At 51.2% G+C, this 19,366-nt stretch overlaps 4 protein-coding genes across 4 annotated transcripts; 3 read left to right on the top strand and 1 right to left on the bottom strand.

Annotated features, from left to right (window-relative positions):
• Positions 1–1,760: 1,760 nt before the first annotated feature.
• On the top strand, positions 1,761–2,236 carry EMWEY_00017630 (hypothetical protein; the record flags this gene model as incomplete). The annotated part of the gene is made up of 3 exons (XM_013479927.1): positions 1,761–1,850; positions 1,951–2,071; positions 2,133–2,236. 3 exons carry the CDS (start codon positions 1,761–1,763, stop codon positions 2,234–2,236), a joined length of 315 nt encoding a protein of 104 aa, XP_013335381.1.
• A 1,092-nt stretch (positions 2,237–3,328) lies between these two features.
• On the top strand, positions 3,329–3,880 carry EMWEY_00017620 (hypothetical protein; the record flags this gene model as incomplete). Its single annotated transcript, XM_013479926.1, has 3 exons — positions 3,329–3,447; positions 3,577–3,723; positions 3,823–3,880. 3 exons carry the CDS (start codon positions 3,329–3,331, stop codon positions 3,878–3,880), a joined length of 324 nt encoding a protein of 107 aa, XP_013335380.1.
• Positions 3,881–5,709: 1,829 nt separating this feature from the next.
• Positions 5,710–14,792, bottom strand: EMWEY_00017610 (microneme protein, putative; the record flags this gene model as incomplete). Its single annotated transcript, XM_013479925.1, has 11 exons — positions 5,710–6,491; positions 6,624–6,722; positions 6,873–7,142; positions 7,263–7,379; positions 7,501–7,785; positions 7,967–8,629; positions 8,815–9,702; positions 9,829–13,296; positions 13,701–13,949; positions 14,126–14,272; positions 14,720–14,792. 11 exons carry the CDS (start codon positions 14,790–14,792, stop codon positions 5,710–5,712), a joined length of 7,041 nt encoding a protein of 2,346 aa, XP_013335379.1.
• Positions 14,793–18,565: 3,773 nt separating this feature from the next.
• EMWEY_00017600 (Phosphorylase , related) lies at positions 18,566–19,119 on the top strand (the record flags this gene model as incomplete). Its single annotated transcript, XM_013479924.1, has 2 exons — positions 18,566–18,799; positions 18,945–19,119. Coding segments are annotated over 2 exons (409 nt in total), but the record flags the coding sequence as incomplete, so codon positions are not given.
• Positions 19,120–19,366: the final 247 nt, after the last annotated feature.

Raw genomic sequence — 19,366 nt, 5'->3', positions numbered from 1 at the left:
GGTTAACCCGTAGTGTAAGGCGTTAGTATTTTATTTTCATGCAGTGCGGATTATAGTTCTACGCTGAGCAGGATTAACGAAGCAGGTCAGCAGAACTTTGACGGGCACAGCGCGAACGCTGGTAACACTGGTGGCCCCATCCTCAACAAAACCAACCGTCACAGTTGCACGATTGTCCGACGGCAGTGAGTAACTGCACTGCACTTTACACACTCTGCTACAGGCGTTGAAGCTTTTCATCGTGCAAGTGGCGTCTAAATCCCTGCCTAGTGTGCATTTGCCAAACGGTAGTTTTTTTCCGCACGTTTGATACGTTTCCTAGCTGCATCCACAAGTTACCACTGTGCACACTTTAAAGCAGAAACGGCCATAACTTACTCACAGTGAACAACTGTTCAGATACTTTCGGTCAAAAATGATTTGTACTATATTGGTCTGGTGCCATGAATGCCAACAATTCCGAAGTTCGTCAGGTTTAGGTATTACGTATTCGTTGCTGCCTCTAGCAAGCGTTCGTGATTCGCCCAGAACAGTGAGTATGTCTGGATATGGAACCGTACTTAGGGTCTTCATCCAGTGTTAATGTACTGTTCTCATGCGATATGATGGGTGAGGCACTATTTTTAACTTATAAACCGTTATTATGAGGAGTGGTGCACTTTTCGTCTTTAATTGCGCATGGCACATGGTGCTTAGAAAACACATAGCAACATTTGCATAGTTTTTTAGTATAGACCGTAACGATGAAGAAAATATTATTCGACCACTATGATCAGTAAAATGCTTAACAGAGCGCATCTATGGTTGAAGGAAATGTAGCGGAAACCCCCTAGATCGGGTATCTCAGTGCGCCTCCCCGCATACAATGTTTGGAGGTGCCGTTCGTACACCGCCGGCTGCTGAGTGTATCGACAGCACATGCAATTAAAAGACGTTGTAGCCGTTCAGATTCATTATTTCTGATCCCTCCGAGATTGCTTGTTATTTATCACTTGACTCCAGACCCCTCCCATTCGTCTTCATCTCTCGAGAAAATGCACTTGTGGATGCAGGCACGGATGGCATTTGACGGCCACATGGCCATGCGCGGCAAACTCCAAGGCCACCTGCAGACAGCGTTGCAGGTCAATTTCAATTGTTCCCTCTTGCAGAAGTAGCGAAATCTCATTTAGAATTTCAGGTGGCATTTTACTTGTCGTTGTGCGGAGCAGCCGCATGCTTTGCCTCAGCTGCGCTCGCAACCTATTGCCCTGAATGTATCAGTAAGCCTATGAATTGACGACATTTTCAATGCACCTGACTCAGCCCATCCTTCAGACTTCGCAAAATTGATGGGAGGCCTTCTCACTGTGGTATGTAAAATGCGCATGCTCCGCTGAAACTCGAAAAATGTTAGTTCAGACTGGACTTTGCGCCGGACTCATGGCATATGCCAGAATTGAAGGAGCTAGCACGGAGAGTAAAATTATCATGCATCCTTGGTGAGTACCAAACCCGCAAAATTTATTGGCTACTGAACATTGGGCTGTTATGCAGGTCGATTAAGGAGCTGGTAGAGGTACGCTGCCACCAAAAACAGCCGAATTTCCCGTGTACACGCCCACGAAAAACAGGTTTCTCTGACTTCCGGAACTGTGACGATTGGGTAAGGCCGATAACAATATATGATCCTTCTATGGAAATGACAAGGTTTTACAGAATTATTGATATCTTGCTTGTAAGTTGCTCAAGGATCCTCCCGCCAGCAACTACATGGCATGATGCCTGTGCAGGCCTACACCTACCACGTGTTACTCTTACTTGATGCTGCCGCTGCGTGCTCTGGAGCAATACTTCTAGCGGATTCTGTGGTATGAACAATAATAGGAACCAAAATGAAAAGTCATGATTCAACCCAATGTCAGGTGTGCTTGAAGAGTGACGCGATCCTCTTTTGGACACTTTCTGCAGCGTGCAGTGGTGAGTTATGAGCCCACTTTGCACAGAGGAGCTAGTAAAAATGAACAGGCTACAGTTGTTCTCATTGGAATCGCCGCATTCCTCGTGATGATTTTCGCCAACATGCCATACAGTAAGAAATGGCCCAACCTACGCCACGTCAACTGGCAGCGATATTGAAAACATCCCGGCAGGTGTCATGGAGTACACAAAGGTTTACGCCGACAACTTCGGGGGAGCAATTGCTTCTGCTGGAAAACACATCAAGGCAAAAGTACAAGGCGCGCAGCGTACCTAAGCCCCAGCAAGTTGGCCAGTGGTGGCCAGGCATGTTTGGCTGGAAAATGCCATCGGGTGCTGACCGCTCACTGTTATTTTGAAGTCGAATGTTTTGTTTCTTCCTCGCATAAATCTGGCATGCGACTTTCCTGTCGCTCAAAAACGTTGTCAATCTCTGCAGGATCTAGAAACTTCCCTGAATTAGTCTTAGACGGGTTTGGTTTGGGCTGAGTCTGAGAGAATGCTTTGCCTTGAATAGGTGCACCAGTTGCAGGGTCTGCGAAGGGGGCCTCCGGAGGTCTGTTGGGAACAGGATCAATAACAACAATGAGCGTCTATAAGAAACAGCTCCGGGAACCAGTGGACTAGCCGAAGTAGACCCACCTGCTTGACGGAGGGACGACAACGACCTCTGGGTTATTTTTCGAATGATCCTTTCCAGGCTCCATCGTACTACACACGTAGTCGCAAGCAGATTGGAACGTGGTGGATCGCTTGCCCGGATGCTTCCAGGCAGTTGAGCGGCGAGCCAACTTACACGAAGATGACTAAATGCACACACCAGAAGAGTCAAATAATACCAAACAAGCACACGAACACACTTCAATATGCTTTACATGGGAATACCGAAAACTGCTGCACATTCAAGCAGCTGCAGATAACCACTTCCTCGCCCTTGAACGGCTTCCTCTGCCCGATTGCATGCATTGATGAAGCTGCCGCATAGAGGAAGAACACACAGGCAACTGGCGCTACCCGTACAACAAAAGTATATTTTAACTCTAAATTACAAAGCCTTTTTTGGGCATTTGAAGTATTAAGTTGTTTTCCTCTTCCAGCGCCTGTCCAAAATGCCGACGGGAAGCCAGGTAAGGAACCGGTTCCCCACTGGAGAAAGGAACATCTGCGAGCTTCGTAGAGCATATTTTAGATCAAGATTAAGTATATCAAACTCCTCCATGCATAAGCCACTACAAACCATCAGGGGATCCAACATTTTCTGGTTGCTCGGTGTGTGGATTTTTGAAATTCTGTGCCGACCAACTCCAGATCACATTAGAGTCCCAATCGCATGCGTGTAGAGGCACCGCTATCCAGATGTACACGGAATATGCTGAAGGAGAACTACCGCAGTATTATTAGCTTTGTTGCTTGGGGTTGCACCCGATATCTGACGCTGCGCCCGGTAGTGGAGTGGGGAAGCAGCATTGAGGGACTGCCTTGTGATTCGTATGCATGCACGTAGCATGCGGGTAACCTATTCTGAAAAATTGGTGTTAGTAAAGTCGATGAAATGGTTAAATTGTGTTTAATAATTGGCAGGTGAGCACGCGTATGGAGGCAACCGCCTTCCTACAGGGAATCAGATGAAGCAGAGGAAGACTGCCGTTTTTGTTTGATGACGTTGCAGGGAGGCAAGAAGAAGCCTTTGAAGGCCCCCAAAAAGGACTCGATTGAGTTTGAAGAAGATAAGGACTTCAAGCAGAAGCAAGCCCAAATAAAGAAGTGCGTCGAGTGTGGTCGTGTATTCGTAGCAGTTTAGACCCTTCTTGTTTGGCCTGTGTCATTTGATAGTGGATTGCCATGCGGTTCTCGATGTTTCAGGGAGGAGGAAGCTGCTAGGAAGGCTTTGTTGGCGAAGGCAGCGGCTAAGAAGAAGTGATGGACAAAGGCGTTGTCTGCAAATGCTTTTTTGATTGGCTTTTGAGTTTTGGAAACAACCTTCAGGCGACTTTCTTTTGTTGAACTTGTCCTGCCCGGCTGTGACAGCTGACATATTTGAATACAGTGTGCAGCTTAGGCGTATCACCAGGAATCAGTATGCTTATGAGCGTGCACCTTCTTGTTTGGCTAGCCAGGGAGCAATATATCACCGTCTTAGTAGTTGCCGCCACCGTGTATGCTGGGGCCAACGCAGGGGTAACGCTGGAGAGTTAGGCAGGGAGAGTTTAACGCCCACAAGTGGTGATCTGCGTTTTCTTTAATCACCAGATAACTTTTGGCAAGCCCCTTCGAATCGGCGAATGCAACTTCAGCCTTTGCTTATGCGACGGGGTTTGTACCAGACCCTTTGAATACAATGTACTGAACATAGAACGAGGAATCAGTATATTTATACGAGAACCTGAGGAAACGCAAACTGAAGCAGTAATGCTAGTACCGACACACACTGTGGGCTCGCAGTGAATTCTCTGCAACGATTGGAATCGTCTGGTTACTCTCTCTCAGCCACTGTACGGGGAGGAAATGTACTTTCGAATTCGTTTGCATATCTTCATGTGCAGTTTACGGCAAGCATAGAGCATACCGTAAGCGAAGCTACAACACGACGGCATAACATACCCATTACCCTTTTAGACGTCTACACTACGTAACATAGACTAAGTATGCTGGTTCGTCAGGGCAGCCGGCAAGCACAACTCGTAAGCAGACTGTCCTAATGTACTTAGCTAAATATCCTGCAGACTATCATGAGCTGCTGAGATGCAGCTTAACAGCTTCATATTCTTTCAGTTCTTATGGACATATACATCGTATATGTTCAAGTAAATCACCGCAACTGATTTCCAGTCGATGTGGGGGCCTTATGTATATTTGCCGCCCCCATTAAAGAGAGCACCGCGAGAAACATAAATCTTGGGAGTCTGTTTCCTCCCTTCACGAGGCATCGTATCATCTGTGCGTTCGTGTTATAACTGTTTACCTATGAGGTGTCCGCCCCGCAACATCGTTTGCAGTGAAACTCGCATTGGGAGACTCGATAAAAGCCGAGCAAAATGGATGCAAATGATGTGTGTTGAATTTGTTCGGTTGGGGGGAGAAAATCTTGAGTGGAGGTAATAAACGGAAGGTGTGCCACGGCAAAGAAGAGGCACCGCGGTGTGGAATAATTAAGATGCATTCATTTGAACTGCAGCTATTCTTTGTACGCTGGCTAGCAGATATTGTTGCATCAATCAAAGAAAACGAAAACACCCGACCAATCCAACCACAATTTTTCCCCCATCCGAAACCCCGCCGAATCTTCGGAAGACAGAAGAGGGGTGGAAATTAAAGGAGGGCTCTCTCATTGGTTGGTCAGTTGATGGGCGTTTGCTTGTTTGCTTCCTCGGCGCTACGAGATACAGCGAAAAATAAACGATGAACTTGCTCAGAAAATAGTATGCGCTGCTGCTCCGTCTCACTGCGTGATGATTGCCGTCGTTGAAATCCAGCAGGATGCACCAACCAACCAATTCAAACAAACAAACAAGAACAGGCCCTCGTCGTGACTTTCGCCTGCGGAGATGAAAATGCATTCACCCTATCCAACTTGCCCACTAACGGCGAGCTCTTGGGGTGGAGATGCAACTGAGTCCAGCTCCTTCACGACTGCAACCATTGATTGAATGAGAAAACAGGTCGACTTTGGCCTGTTTCGCCTTCGCATCCTTCGTTTTGTTAAGATTTTGGTTTTGTATCTTCTCCTTGGAAGAAAACAGACATTCAACTTTACTGAATGTCGCCGCTGTCGGCCCAGTAGTCGTCTTCGTCTGTGATGTCGATAACTGTATCGGCTTCAGGTGTCTCGGCAGTTGCTGCTCCGGTATCTTCTCCTTCGAACTCGACCTGTTCTGCCTCCTGTGCGCCAGCGCCACCTCCGCCGCTAGTGAAGGCTGCAACACCACCACCTACAGCAGCTATGAGCAACACACCACCAACACCTCCTGCCACTGCAGCTGTTGGGAAGCCGCCGCCTTCTTCCTTCTTCTCCTCCTCCTCTTCGGGTTCTGGGCGTTCGTGACCCTCCTCTGGTTTCGGCTGGACGGCAGGAGTTTCGGGGGCAGCCTCAGACTCCTGCTTGCCCTCTTCTTCGGTACCCTCAACAGGCTGCTCAGGTGTCTCCTCAGGCTGAGTCACACCCTCCTCAGGCTTCTCCTCAGGCTCAGTAACCTCCTCCTCAGGTAGCTCCTCCTCAGGCTTCTCCTCAGGCTCAGTTACACTCTCCCCAGGAAGCTCTTCTTCTGGGGGCTGCACTTCGCCTTCTCCTGTTTGCTCGCCTTCCTCGCCACCTGCTTCACCAGTTTCGCCTTCGCCTGTCTCGGTCTCTCCCTCTCCTTCGCCTGTTTCCGTACCGGGGGCTGGAATGGGGTGCAATTCGGTGTCGAAGCAGCTCTCCACTTCTGTGCACTGGCAGGCTGCAGATTCAACGCAGTCAATGCGTTGGCGAGAACGCATGCCCTCCTCTGGAACGCCGCATTCAGTCCACTCGCCGAATGGCGGGCAATCCTCACCTAAACACAAGCACAAACAGAAAGAACCCCGTGTTCCTGTCTCCTCCTCTCTCCCCATTCCTCTCTACCCTTGCTTGCCAGCGACACCAAAGCCAATATTCTAAGCCGGACAGCAACATCATCAAAACTTACTGCCGCAAGTTGCGACCTCGATGACGTCGGGGCATTTCTCGAGACTGCGCTGATGCAAGCCCTCAGCGTTGCATTCAGACCATGCGCCGAACTCGCCGCCTAAATGACACCACACACACAGACAAATGTAACTACAAACAGACCGTCCAAAAGTACCAGCAAGCCCTAACCACTATGCGCATACTAGTGTAGGGTTGATGAGTAAACTCTGGCTGCACGTAATTCAAAGTCGTTCGCGGTTATACTTACAAGTTGTGGCGATGTCTACACTGCATGTTCTGAATTCTTGACGTGTCTGAACAAGACCGTTTTTGCGGATGGTGCACGTTCTCCGCTCCTTCTTCTCCGAGCATTCACTCCAAGGTGTGCAGACAAAGGCGTTGTTCGCCGGCTCGCTGCACTCCTCGTACTCCGTCACGCCGCAAGCGGTGTCCTCACGAACACGCACATTGTCCTCTGAGCCCAGGTGGATGTTGCATTCGCTCCATGGGCCCCACTGACCGCATTGTTTTCCTTCTTCTGAAGGGAAGCAAAACCACAAAACACAGTAAGCACACTATAAGCAACAAAACAAGCGCTCGTCAGCCGCAAGGGTCATATATACAGTATTCCTGATTATATATCATTACGTATACTCACCGGTGGAGCTGACGTCGCACAGTTTGGTTTCCTTCTGCTCGGTTTCTCCGCAGGTGCGCGTCCTGGTGACCATTTGGCCGGCCGTGCAGTTTGCGGGTTCGAAGGGGCCGAATTCTCCTGTGCAGGTACAGTGTCAGCAACACAGCAAATCCCTAATGAAACAAAGCTAAACCATCCACAGCAAATAAAACTTTGTTGTAGAAGATAAGCCGCTTTACTCATGATTACTACAACTCACCGCAGTTCTCTGGAGTCTCTCCGCAAGTGCGCGATTCTTCTGCTTCCATTGTGGCACACTTGCGTGTCTGGTGGCCGTTCGAGCACTCCGTCCAGGGGTTCCATGCAGAGCAGGTGCCTTCTGTTTCGCTGTCTGCGGTTGTGCTGCTGCTGGGAGAGCAGGCCTGCACTTCATTCATGTTGCAGTCAGAGGATGTGCGCGTGCGGAAGTAGCCGCCCTCCTCATTGACTAGACTGCAAGAAGTCCACTCGCTCCACGTGCATCCGTCTGTAACTGGAATGTCAGCTGCGAACACCATCCACCAACAACGCATCTCTCATCGATAATACTCGAACTGAAAGTACTAATGAAGGCTTGTGGCTATGCAGTGCAGGCATTATCTCAGTGTAGCGGATCGCTCTACAGCATTGGGAGGAGATGTCGTTTATATCCTCTGGTTGAGCTAAAACATTTAACTTTGACTGACCTCCGCAGAGACGGACTTCCCTAACGTTGGTGCAGAAGCGTTTGTTTCTGGCCTGGCTGCCGTTAGTGCAAGTTGACCAGGGGGTCCATTCTCCGCAGTCATCCGTGACAGTGCAAATTCTGGATTCGATGATGTCTTCTCTGCCGGCGCACATACGGCGTTGGATGCCGACTCCGTTCTCGTCCTCCTTGCAGGCCGTCCAGGGTCCGAACTCTTTGCATGGACCGGTGCTTTCGGTGCCCTCTTCTTCGGTCGGTTCGCCACTAACTCCGGCTCCTCCTTCGGTGTCAGGCTCAGTCACTTCGCCACCAATGCCGGCTCCTTCTTCCGTACCGGGCTGCACTTCACCACCAACTCCGGCTCCTTCTTCTGTACCGGGCTGCACTTCACCACCAACTCCTGCTCCTTCTTCTGTACCGGGCTGCACTTCACCACCAACTCCGGCTCCTTCTTCCGTGTCAGGCTCAGTCACTTCGCCACCAACTCCGGCTCCTCCTTCTGTGTCAGGCTCAGTCACTTCGCCAGCCTCAGGCTCACTGGGCATAGTGCAACGCTCGAACTCTACCACATCGGGGCAGTTCTCGCGTGCGCGAGTTCTCAGGCCAGGGGATGGGTCGCCGCAGGCGGTCCACTCACCCCAGGCGCCGCATTTCTGCTCGGTCTCTGAAACCACACACAAACCGCAACTCCCCTAGAGATGGAAACGTACACAGGCGCCTTTGGAAAAGAAAAACGAAAGGAGAAAGACAATAGGCTTAACGGGAGGACTCATGAAAATGCAAGGGTTCAACACAAACAAGATAAAGACAGTTTAACAAGAACAAAAACAAAACTAACGGCACACTAACCTTCATCTGGGCATTCGCGGACTTCCTCTGCATCTTCGCATCCGGGTTCTCCGAATCTTTCAGTGCGCCTATGAGACAGGTTATTGTTGGTTCCAGGGCAGGCAGTCCATTCAGTGAACTCTCCGCACTGGGAGAAGTCAGCTGCAGGGCAGGCGCGCATCTCCTTCTTAAGCGGCAGTGCAAGGCAGCTGCGTGTGCTGGTTTTGGCGCCGTCGGTACACTCTGTCCATGCAGTCCAGGCTTCGCAGTGAATCTGTCCGGGGAGCAACACCTTCTCCGTGCATTGCGTGCCATCGCCTTCGAAGCCGCTCTTGCACTCGCACTTGAACGATCCGGGAGTGTTCGTGCAGACGGCGTGGATGTCGCAGCCTGCTGCGTTACCCGCGCACTCGTCGATGTCTTCGCAGGATGTGCCAAGGCCGGTATAGCCGCTGCCACAGACGCAAGTGAAGGAGCCGTCGGTGTTTGTGCAAATGGCATGAGGGTCGCAGTTGTGGCTGCCTGCTGTGCACTCATCGATGTCAACACAGGCTCCTTCGCGCATCTCGTAGCCTGGGTGGCATGTGCAAGTGTAGTTGTCCCCTGCAGGCTCGCAGGTGGCGTGGGCACCGCAGGGAGCGGAGTCGCAGACGCCGACTGTCTTCTCGCAAGCCTTGCCGTCTCCCTGGTATCCCTCCATGCATTCGCAGGAGTAGCTGCCGTCTGTATTTGTGCAGATTGCGTGCTCGCTGCATCCATGCACGCCAGCCTCGCACTCGTCAACGTCCACACAGTCCTCTCCTGCAGCCTTGTAGCCGTTCTTGCACTCGCATTGGTAGGAACCCTCTGTGTCCTTACAGAAGCTTCGCTCGTTGCAGTTTGCAGTTCCCGCCGCGCACTCGTCGACGTCTGCACACACAAAAGCAAAACAGAAACAAGGAAACTTGTACACTCTCTATGAGCAATGGCCTGGGATGTCAATGAACAGAAAAGATGATGAAACAAGTAATCTGCTGGTGTTTGGCCTTCTCTTACTTTCGCATGTGCTTCCGTCAGCTGCAAGGCTGAATCCGGTCTTGCAGCCGCAGGTGTAGGACCCTGTGGTGTTTTGGCATACACCCTTGTGTGTATCGCATGTGTTTTTGGCTGGGTCTGCGCATTCGTCGATGTCTGCGCAGGTGTGTCCGTCGCCCTCGAATCCGGCATTGCAGCGGCACTCGAAGCTGCCTTCGGTGTTGACGCAAGTGGCATTCGGGTCACAGGTGTGCTGTGCTGTTGCGCATTCGTCGACATCATTGCAGGTGTGGCCATCGCCTTCGAAGCCGCTGGCGCACGAGCAGGTGAAGGAACCGACGGTGTTGGAGCAGACGCCTCCGGTGGCAGCGCAGGTGTTCAGCTTTCCGTCGAGACATTCGTCAACATCTTGGCAAACGGAGCGGCGTTGAATGAATCCAGCAGCGCACTCGCAAGTGAATGATCCTGGTGTGTCGACGCAAACACCGCCTTCGCCGAAGTCCTTGCAGGGTTCGCCTCTCTCGCACTCATTGATGTTCTGGCAACCATCTTCGCCTTCTCCGCTGCCTTCATAGCCTTCCTTGCAAGTGCAGATGGCCTCGGTGCCGGCATCGTTTTCGCGGCATGTGGCGTTTGCGTTGCATCCCTTCTCCTTGCAGAAGTCGATCTTCACACAAGCTCCATCAGTGCGGCGGTACCCAGCAACACAGTCGAAGTCGTAGCTGCCTTCAGTGTTGACGCAGGTGGAGTTCGGTGGCAGCACGACTGCTCCTGTCTCGCACTCGTTGATGTCACGGCAGGTGCGTTCATCAGCGCGCTCGAATCCCTCAACGCAGTCGCACTGGAAGGATCCGGGTGTGTTCTTGCAAGTTGTGTGTTCGCCGCAGGTGCCCTGTGCAGTGCATTCGTTGATGTCTGCGCAGCTGTGGCCGTCACCTTGGTAGCCTGGCTTGCAAGCGCATTCGTAGCTGCCTTCAGTGTTTGTGCAAATGCCTCCGTCGGCTGGCTTGGCACATGTGTTCTTCGAAGCGTCGCTGCACTCGTCGACGTCCACGCAAACCAGTGCTGGGGTTCCCTGCTGCTGCTGTTCAGCTGATGCAACGAAGCCCTCACGGCATGCGCATTGGTAGCTTCCTGCGGTGTTTGTGCAGACAGCGTTGCTTCCGCAGATGTTTTCTTCTGCGCACTCATCAATGTCTTGGCAGCCTGCCTCGCCATGGCCGTCTCCAGCGTACCCTGTTATACAGGTGCACTTGAAAGTGGTGTTGTCCTCGCTCTCAGAGCACTCGGCATGCACATTGCAGTCGTGCTGTCCAGCACCGCAGAAGTCGATGTCCTCGCACTTGTGGCCGTCACCTTCGAAGCCGGGGTTGCACTGGCATGTGAATGACCCATCGGTATTGGTGCAGGTGGCGTGGTTCGAGCAAGTGTGTGTGCCTGTCGCGCATTCGTCGATGTCGACGCACGTCTTTGCGTCTGCGCGTTCATAGCCTTCACGGCAGTTGCACTCGAAAGCACCAACGGTGTTGCTGCAGATGGTGTTTGCACCACAGTCATCTGCCTCAGTTGAGCACTCGTCAATGTCTTCGCACTCCACACCGCTGCCAGTGAATCCACTGTTGCATTGGCAGGTGAAGCTTCCGGGGGTGTTGCTGCAGGTGGCGGAAGGGTGGCAGTTGTGGGTTCCCTCAGCGCACTCGTCGATCTCAGTGCATGAGTTTCCATCCTGCCTGTACCCCTCTTTGCACTTGCAGGTGTACGAGCCGACAGTGTTCTCGCAGATGCCTCCCTGCTCGGCAGGAGCACAGTCATTCTGACCTGCACACTCGTCAATGTCGTTGCAGTGGCCTTCAGCAGTGCCGTCGCCGCTGTAGCCTGGCAGGCAGGTGCAGATCGCCGCTGTGCCTTCTTCATTCTCCTTGCAGGAGGCCAGCGAGTTGCATGCGCCGCGGGCGCAGAAGTCGATCTTGATGCACTCGCCGTTCACCAATTCGTATCCAGCCTTCGCCTCAAGGGAGTAGCTGCCATCATTGTTCACGCAAAGACAGTTGTCAGGGATCTTGGTGTTCGCATCCTTGCACTCGTCAATGTCGCTGCATGCGTTGTCTTGCATGTTGCCATAGCCAGCCTTGCACTCGCACTCGTAGCTGCCAATTGTGTTCTGGCAGTGAGTGTTGTCACCGCAAGGAGATGTCGCCGCAGCGCACTCATCGACGTCGCTGCAGGTCTTTCCGTCGCCGACGAAGCCCTCAAGACACTTGCACTCGTAGCTGCCGTCCGTGTTCAGACACTGTGCTGACACGTGGCACCCAGCTGCACCGGTGGCGCACTCGTCGATATCTTTGCATGCATGCCCGTCGGTTGAAGCTGGCTCGTAGCCGGAGTTGCAGGTGCATACATACGAGCCCTCAGTGTTGCTGCAGGAGGCGTGAGGGTCGCAGGGGGACTGCTCCGCCGCGCACTCGTCGATGTCGGTACACCCGTTGGGACCGATGCCGTCGCCAGAGAAACCGGGCTTGCATTCGCAAGTGTAGGATCCCTCGGTGTTGGTGCAGTTTGCGTTTCTGTTGCAGTTGTTTGTGGGCTTCTCGTTCGAGCACTCGTTCACGTCCACGCACGGGCTCTCGCGAGTGCCGGCGCCTTCATATCCCGCATCGCAGATGCACTTGAAAGATGTGAGGGTGTTCACGCAAGTGGAGTGGGCTCCGCATGTATTGAGTGAGGGGTCTGCGCAGAAGTCGATCTTGGAGCAGGGAGAGTCATGGGTTCCCTGGCCGCTGTACCCTTCGGGGCAGCTGCAGGTGAAGGAGCCGTCGGTGTCTGTGCAGATAGCGTTGGCCGAGCAGGCGTTGGGGTTGGCGCATTCGTCAATGTTCTTGCAAGGGCTGTCTGCAGTTGCATTTCCGCTGTACCCAGTGTCGCAGCGGCACTCGTAGCTGCCAGCTGTATTCAAACAAGTGGAGTGAGCGGGGCAGGTGTGCTCTCCGTTGGTGCATTCATCGACGTCATGACACTGTCCGTCCTCTCCCTTGACGTATCCCTGGTTGCAGTCGCACTTATAAGAGCCCTTGGTGTTGATGCATGTGGAGTGTGCCGGGCACTGGTGGGTGTTGGATGCGCACTCGTCGACCTCAACGCAAGGCTTCTTGCTGCTGCCTGCTCCGGAATCTGCGTCCCAGCCTGCCTTGCACTGGCATTTGGCGTCATTGCCGTCTGGGGTGCAGATGGCGTTGCTGTCGCAAGGTGCAGGGGTATCTTCGCAGGGGTTGAAGGCCTCGCAGGTCTTCCCATTGCCGCGGAAACCAGGCTTGCATTCGCAGGATGCACCAATGGGATCGCAAGTGGCGTTTACAGAGCAGCTGCTGCAATCAAAGGCTCCGCACACCCGCACCTCTTTGCGGTCTGGGCAGTTTTGACGGTAACGCGTGTGGGTACCCCCGCGTACGCAGTCTCCATTCATAGGGGGATCCCATTCCACGAACTCGCCGCCTGCGCACAGTAATACAAATCCATACACGGGTTTATACTACCAGTGCACGAATTATTATCACCAAATGCAATACAACTGTTCAAGAATAAACAGTGTGTGAACGAACAGTTGGAGACCACCTGTGCTCAGAGTGTATAGAATAAACAAGAAAATAATTTGTTATCCGTTTGCACGAGCATTCACAGGCAAGTACGTATACAAGACGTATGTTATGTTGTAGGCTGGTTCGAGCATTTGTATTGAGCCAGAATGGGCTCAGTTCATTTAGTTCACTCAGTTCACTTGGACAGCCATGTATTGCATCGTGCATGTTCATCGACGTTAAGGTTGTGTGTGCAGTGGTTCAATTTTGTTGACAATCTGCATGCTCCCCCCAACCCTTAGTTGTATATCAATAGCATACATTTCTCGATCTCTGCGTCGTCCATGTTGCACTCGCGGACTTCGACGGGTCCGCACTTTGAGTTGTATCTTTCCTGGACGCGGTTGGTGTCGCACATTGTCCAGGGGGTCCATTGATCGTTGCATTCTAGAAGTACAGGCCTGCATGCCCTCACTTCCTGCACCTCTGGGCAGCCCTCCCTGTTGCGGGTTTGAAACTGTCCCACCACACACGACATATCGCCGGGAGACCAAGGAGTCCAGTTGCCACCTGCACGCAACCGCCAACCACAACAGAAGGCACCACTTGAACTGGACGCGAATGCATAAATAAATAATCAGCAAAAATCGGCTTTTCTTGAGGGATTATAAAGATCAGCCACCACAATCGGAGGCATTCAGCTGTCGCCACTTTCCATAGAGCAGCGTACAAGGAAAACAACTTACATCCTGTCAGCTTCTGGCATTCCTCAACCTCCACCCATGTCTCGCACTGTGCATTGTGCCTCTCCCGCAGACCAGTTTGCGGGTTGCAGGTAGTCCAGGGTGTCCACCCAGATTCGCACTTGCTCAATTCATTGTTAACTTCGGCGCCTGCAGACACAGCAAAGAGCAGAGAAGTGGCGGTAGGCTGAAGACCTCCTGTGCCGTTTGCTTCTTGTTTCAAAAACCCATAATATGACAGACTGGCGCTGCTACCACCACTGCAACATGTAGTTTAAGTAGCAGAGCGTGGCGCCACTCCCTACGACCATCGCTAGATACATGAATGCACGCAAGTCATACATCCGCCACTGCACCGATGCAGCTGAAGTGGCAAAATGCATTAATTTGCATAAAGTGGAAGCGTAAAACAGCTTCTGTATGGGCGCAAGCAAACAGAAGGAGCGCAGTGCTTCTCACGGCTCGGTCGTCCCATAGGCGACCCGGGGAGGGAACGAGCACTGAGCCACCAGGGCGAAGGTCAGCTTTAGAGGCTGAACTTGGCATAAAGTGTTTGAAGCAGCTTAAATGTAAGGTTTTTATGAGGTTTAGACTTACTGGCGATTCCTGTTCCGCCATAGAGTGCAGCGAGGGCTGCACAAAGCGCCCACCGCGGGTTGCGATGCAGCATATTGTCGCCGCTGAAACGGCTGCGTTTAAAGTTGAGTTCGAGCTACACTGTAGCAGCTCTTCTCATGAACAAACTGAAGAAAAATGACCATGTGGCACATGGGCCAAGGTGGGGAACGACGCTGTGAAAGGCAGTAGTGAGCTGGCTGCGCCCTGCACCCGCGGAGAGCTGCAAGGGCCAGAAAATCGAGCTAAAGAAGCTCGAAGAAGAAAAAGGAAGAAGAAATGTTGAGATCACTCAAAGGAGAAGAGTCCCACTTTAGGGATGCAGAAGTTGTGAGGACGTCGGTAGATCCAACTCGATATCGCCCAAGCTAGCTACAGCGTATGTCGTGTGTGCGGCCAGCTGTGCGGCGAGCACCGTCAGCCTCCGACGCGCTTGCTTATTGTAGCCAGTCTCTCCGAATTCTTCTCAGGAAAGCAAAACGGTCTGAATATGCATTTTAAAAAAGTACAAAAAAAATACATTTTCTCCCTGCTTCGTTCAAACCCAAGTGTAAAGGTGGTTCATCGACGATCGCTTATGTACGCCGCCCTCAGTTGCCCTCGCTGTAGTGCTCACTTCTGCGTGTTTTCCCCTAAGAGGAAGAAAATTTTTATCAGATATATTTCACAAGTCATAAATTAAAATGCTTTCCTTCTGACCGCTGCGATTTCAGCACGCGCTTTGCATGGCCGTCAGTGCAGTTGTCGCCGTACCGGTCCGCTAGATGAGTGAGTTGTCTCGTGCCAAACTGCAGAAAAAAAGTAACTCGTGGATTTATACCACGTCTTCGACCAATAATCAGCTTTCCTTGAATTGCCAACAACTACTAGAATGCTTAAGAAGCTTCCCGCTCCGCTATATATTCCGTCGCTCTCGTATCATGGCGTCTCCCTGCGCTGCTCACCAGACGATATTTTTGTCGCTTTCACCTCAAATTCGGCCTTAAACTTATTCTTCTAGATAACTTGTATTTTAGCCTACACACGACTATCACGTTTCACCGACTTTTTTTACCGTTAACCATCTCTGATGCGTGGCTGACTCAGTGGGATCGCCCACTGTCCCAGGTCGGCATCTACATTTACTTGGTCCTAAGTTGGCTGCTGTGCAACAATTAGTTGCTTATATTGCCAGCAAAATGTATTGCTTACATTGCCAGTTAATAATTAAAGTCGATTCCTGTCCCCTTCATATATGGAAGCCTGGGGGGTTGAATTGCAGGAAGGTGCGCCAGTGTTCACTGGCAGCTTTTTCCTTTCACCAGGCCTAACCCGGCTGACATCGTGAATATTCACAGTATTTTACAACCTCCGATACCCACTTCCCAATATCAGGTATTTTCGCTACCCTATGTGGCACACGTGGCTCCGGCGCAGCTGACAGAACCCCAGGACCGACCATTGCAAGAGCGCTATAATGTAACAATGATTCCCAGTGATGTAGGCATTATCCCCGGAGCCCTAGCCGAAAATTCAGCTTTTTCTTCTCCTCGAGTGCTGGAGAAAACTTACGGCAGTTACTTAGCCCGGACGACTTAGTCTTAGTGCACATCACTCCCTCCGAGGCTCTCTGCAGGGTGTACGGCCAGCAACATCTCCATGCAGTTGCTAGAGACGCGTTGGCCTGCACCTTTCGTCTGCCTCAACCGAGGGGATGTACAATACACCATCAAATTGGCGCTGGTTTTCTGTAAATCATGGAATTATTGCAATTTCTTCTAACTCTCCTCAATATCATTGCGACGAGGAGCCGGTTGAGGTGATTGAACTATCGGAAGCTAAGGTAGCGGTGAGCGAAGATAACGGAAAACTGTCACTACTGAGTCAAATCGCCATGAAGCCGCCACTTCAAGTGGCTTCGTCAATGGGACTAAGCAATTCTCCTCAAAAGCATGATTGGCCCAGGGGGGGGCAACTTCAGGAATGGATGTCCAGCGGTGCATGAATGGAGGGGGGACCCCCAGAATCTTTTGCTAGTTCTGTCTCGTGGGCAGGATAGTTGATGTATTTGTTTTAAGGCGCTCCCTGTGATATTGGCACCCCCTCTTCAACCTACGGCTACCTCAGAGTTGCGGTACCACTCTTATTTGGTTCATATTGAGTTTTGAGAATTACATCCAGCGTTCGTGAATGCACCAAAGACACCAAAGGCAGCTTGTGCAGAATTTTATGTGGTGCTGCGTGTAGCGGCGTTTGCCTGTGGTGCTGGCAGAGGTACCAGAGAAGAACATAAATTATAGCACTGTTGCCTCATGCCTGAGTCTGTTTGGGTATAAAACCACTGCTCAGTGTCTCCTATGCGCGTGGAATGACGACGCCGCTGCCACTGCTGTTTCTTTCAATAACGGCCTCACTATGCTCGATGCGTGTATTTAGTTGGTGCATGCGGATTTGCTCTGAAAGCACTTAACCTTATGTGCTTCTGAAGCATATGCCGCCACCTCAAAAGGTCCACTGGCACCCTGGCTCCTGTGTCCAAGGAGACTATTTCTGCCAAGATATTCGTCAGCCTTAGCTGAGGACTGTCGTCAGCTGTAGTAGTGCAAACCAGGGGGAGTAGCAATGTAAAACATCTAGTGAAAGCATTCTTTAAATAGCTGATATTTGCCCTCGCCTCAGATATATGCATATGTGTTTAGACCCCTCAAGTTCCCACCCCAAATATTGCTGGAGAAAACACATGTTCAGTGCCAGCACGTATAGGAGGGCATTTTTCCGTAGTGTAGGCATATGAGGGACAATGTGCATTTTTGAGAGAAAGCAGAAATAATTCAGTCTTTCCAACGGTAAAGGGTTCGCTTAGCTGCGCTGTGCTGCCCCCCTCTTCGATGTTCCTCGCTGCATGCGTGCCTAACACCTCTTCAGAGGAACAGGGGCAGAAAGGAAGATAACCAGCAAACTGGAATACCACGGACAATGGTGAAAAGACACATATTTCTCTAGAAATCATCAATACTACATGTTGGAAGAACACTGTGGTTAGCCTCGAATGCAGGTCGAAGGGGAGGCAGTGAGCCTGTTTAATCCTTCCGTACATATTCACATAAACTCGTAAGGGTGTGGAGTAGAAGGTGTGTGGAGGCTAGGGAGTACTGACAGCCTCGTGGTAGTAGTGGCTGATACCGCAGGGTCCAGTACTGGCTGCCACTTGGATGGTCTGCTGGTTGCAGGTGAGGTCAGATGTAAGGGTGAATTCTGCAGAAACTGAAATACAAGAAATAAATGCATGTACAGAAACACAGTTGTGCTCTGGAGACAGCCGATGCGCTTTGATGCACGTTGAACAACGACTCCGCTGCATGGCAGCGGAGTTGGCTATGAGACGTCATCAAAGGGTTTTAATACAATTAATTGCTGCTCCTTAAGTGTAGGAGATGCGTATGTCCGTTTGAAGAAGTCAAGTAATTCATCTATCTTAAAAAGGCGACGCGATTGCGAAGAGAAGCACTACCTTCATTCGAACTCAGGCGCTGTGTGGACGGACTGTGCAGCAGCAGCAGCAGCAGCAGCAGCAGCAGCTCCGCACACACAGCAGCGTTCCCTAGAAGTGGAAAGCGGTTGCTGTGGAAGCTGTTGAATTTAATCCAGAAGAATTTCTTGTGGTTTGCACTGCGCCTTTAAATTTCTTCTTTCAAGTTGAACGCTCACGCCGCGCTCGCCACAGCACTGGTCTGTGGTTTGTGCTTGCGAATTCCAGGTGGAGGCGTCCGGCGGGCGGGCTTCCTCTGATTTGTTTGTATCTTTTTCTTCCTTTGTTTCTTTCTTCTTCCACAGTGAAATATAGAGAAAATGGCAACTGGAGTGGATGACGTGTTCTCCAGTGACACCAACCAGCACTGGGAGATGAAGCGAAAGGCTTCCTTCTCAAAGCTGACAGGCGCAGTGCCGCGAACCATCCCCGGTATGTATAACGTTGTGGAGGACCCGCATGCAGACGACAAGAAAGAGAAACTATGGAAACTCATGGAAACATACTTGCCCTCCGACGTGCACTCCATTCAGAGAAGCATAGTCAACCATGTGGTAAGCTACGCAAGCAAACACCGCCAAGGTGTACGAACACCCGGAACGTTTGGAATAAGTTTCTGTTTACCGCCGTCTTGAAACGGGCATGTTTCAATAACTAGAGGGGTTTCCTTGCTGCTTTCTGTTCCTGCTTTCCCCTTAGGAGTATACACTTGCAAAAACCCGGTTCAACTTGGACCCGGAGTCGTGCTACAGGGCTGCCGCCTTCTCTGTTCGCGACCGTCTCATTGAAACTCTGAATGACACAAACGCTTTCTTCCATGAGAAGGACGTGAAGAGGGCCTACTACCTGTCATTAGAGTTTCTGTTGGGCCGTGGTCAGTATTCTTTCTGTCCTATCATCTTTAATTTCTCTGGCTTCGTGGGGCAGACATCCGTATTGAGGAGCCTCACACAACGTCATTATTGCAGCAGATCGACAGACAGCAACACCGGCGCATTTAAAATGGTGCATTTGTTTAGTGGATTCGGCATGATCTAGGGTTTAAGGTTTAGGGTTTAGGGTTTAGGGTTTAGTGTATATTTCGTGTTTTTTTTTTTTTTTTTTTTTTTCCTGCAGCATTA

This window comes from Eimeria maxima, genomic scaffold (assembly GCF_000499605.1).
Source record: "Eimeria maxima Weybridge genomic scaffold, Emw_scaff147, whole genome shotgun sequence".
NCBI lineage: Eukaryota > Apicomplexa > Conoidasida > Eucoccidiorida > Eimeriidae > Eimeria > Eimeria maxima.
The sequence above is the reverse complement of the archived record's forward strand: the minus strand, read 5'-3'. Positions and strand labels throughout refer to the sequence as shown.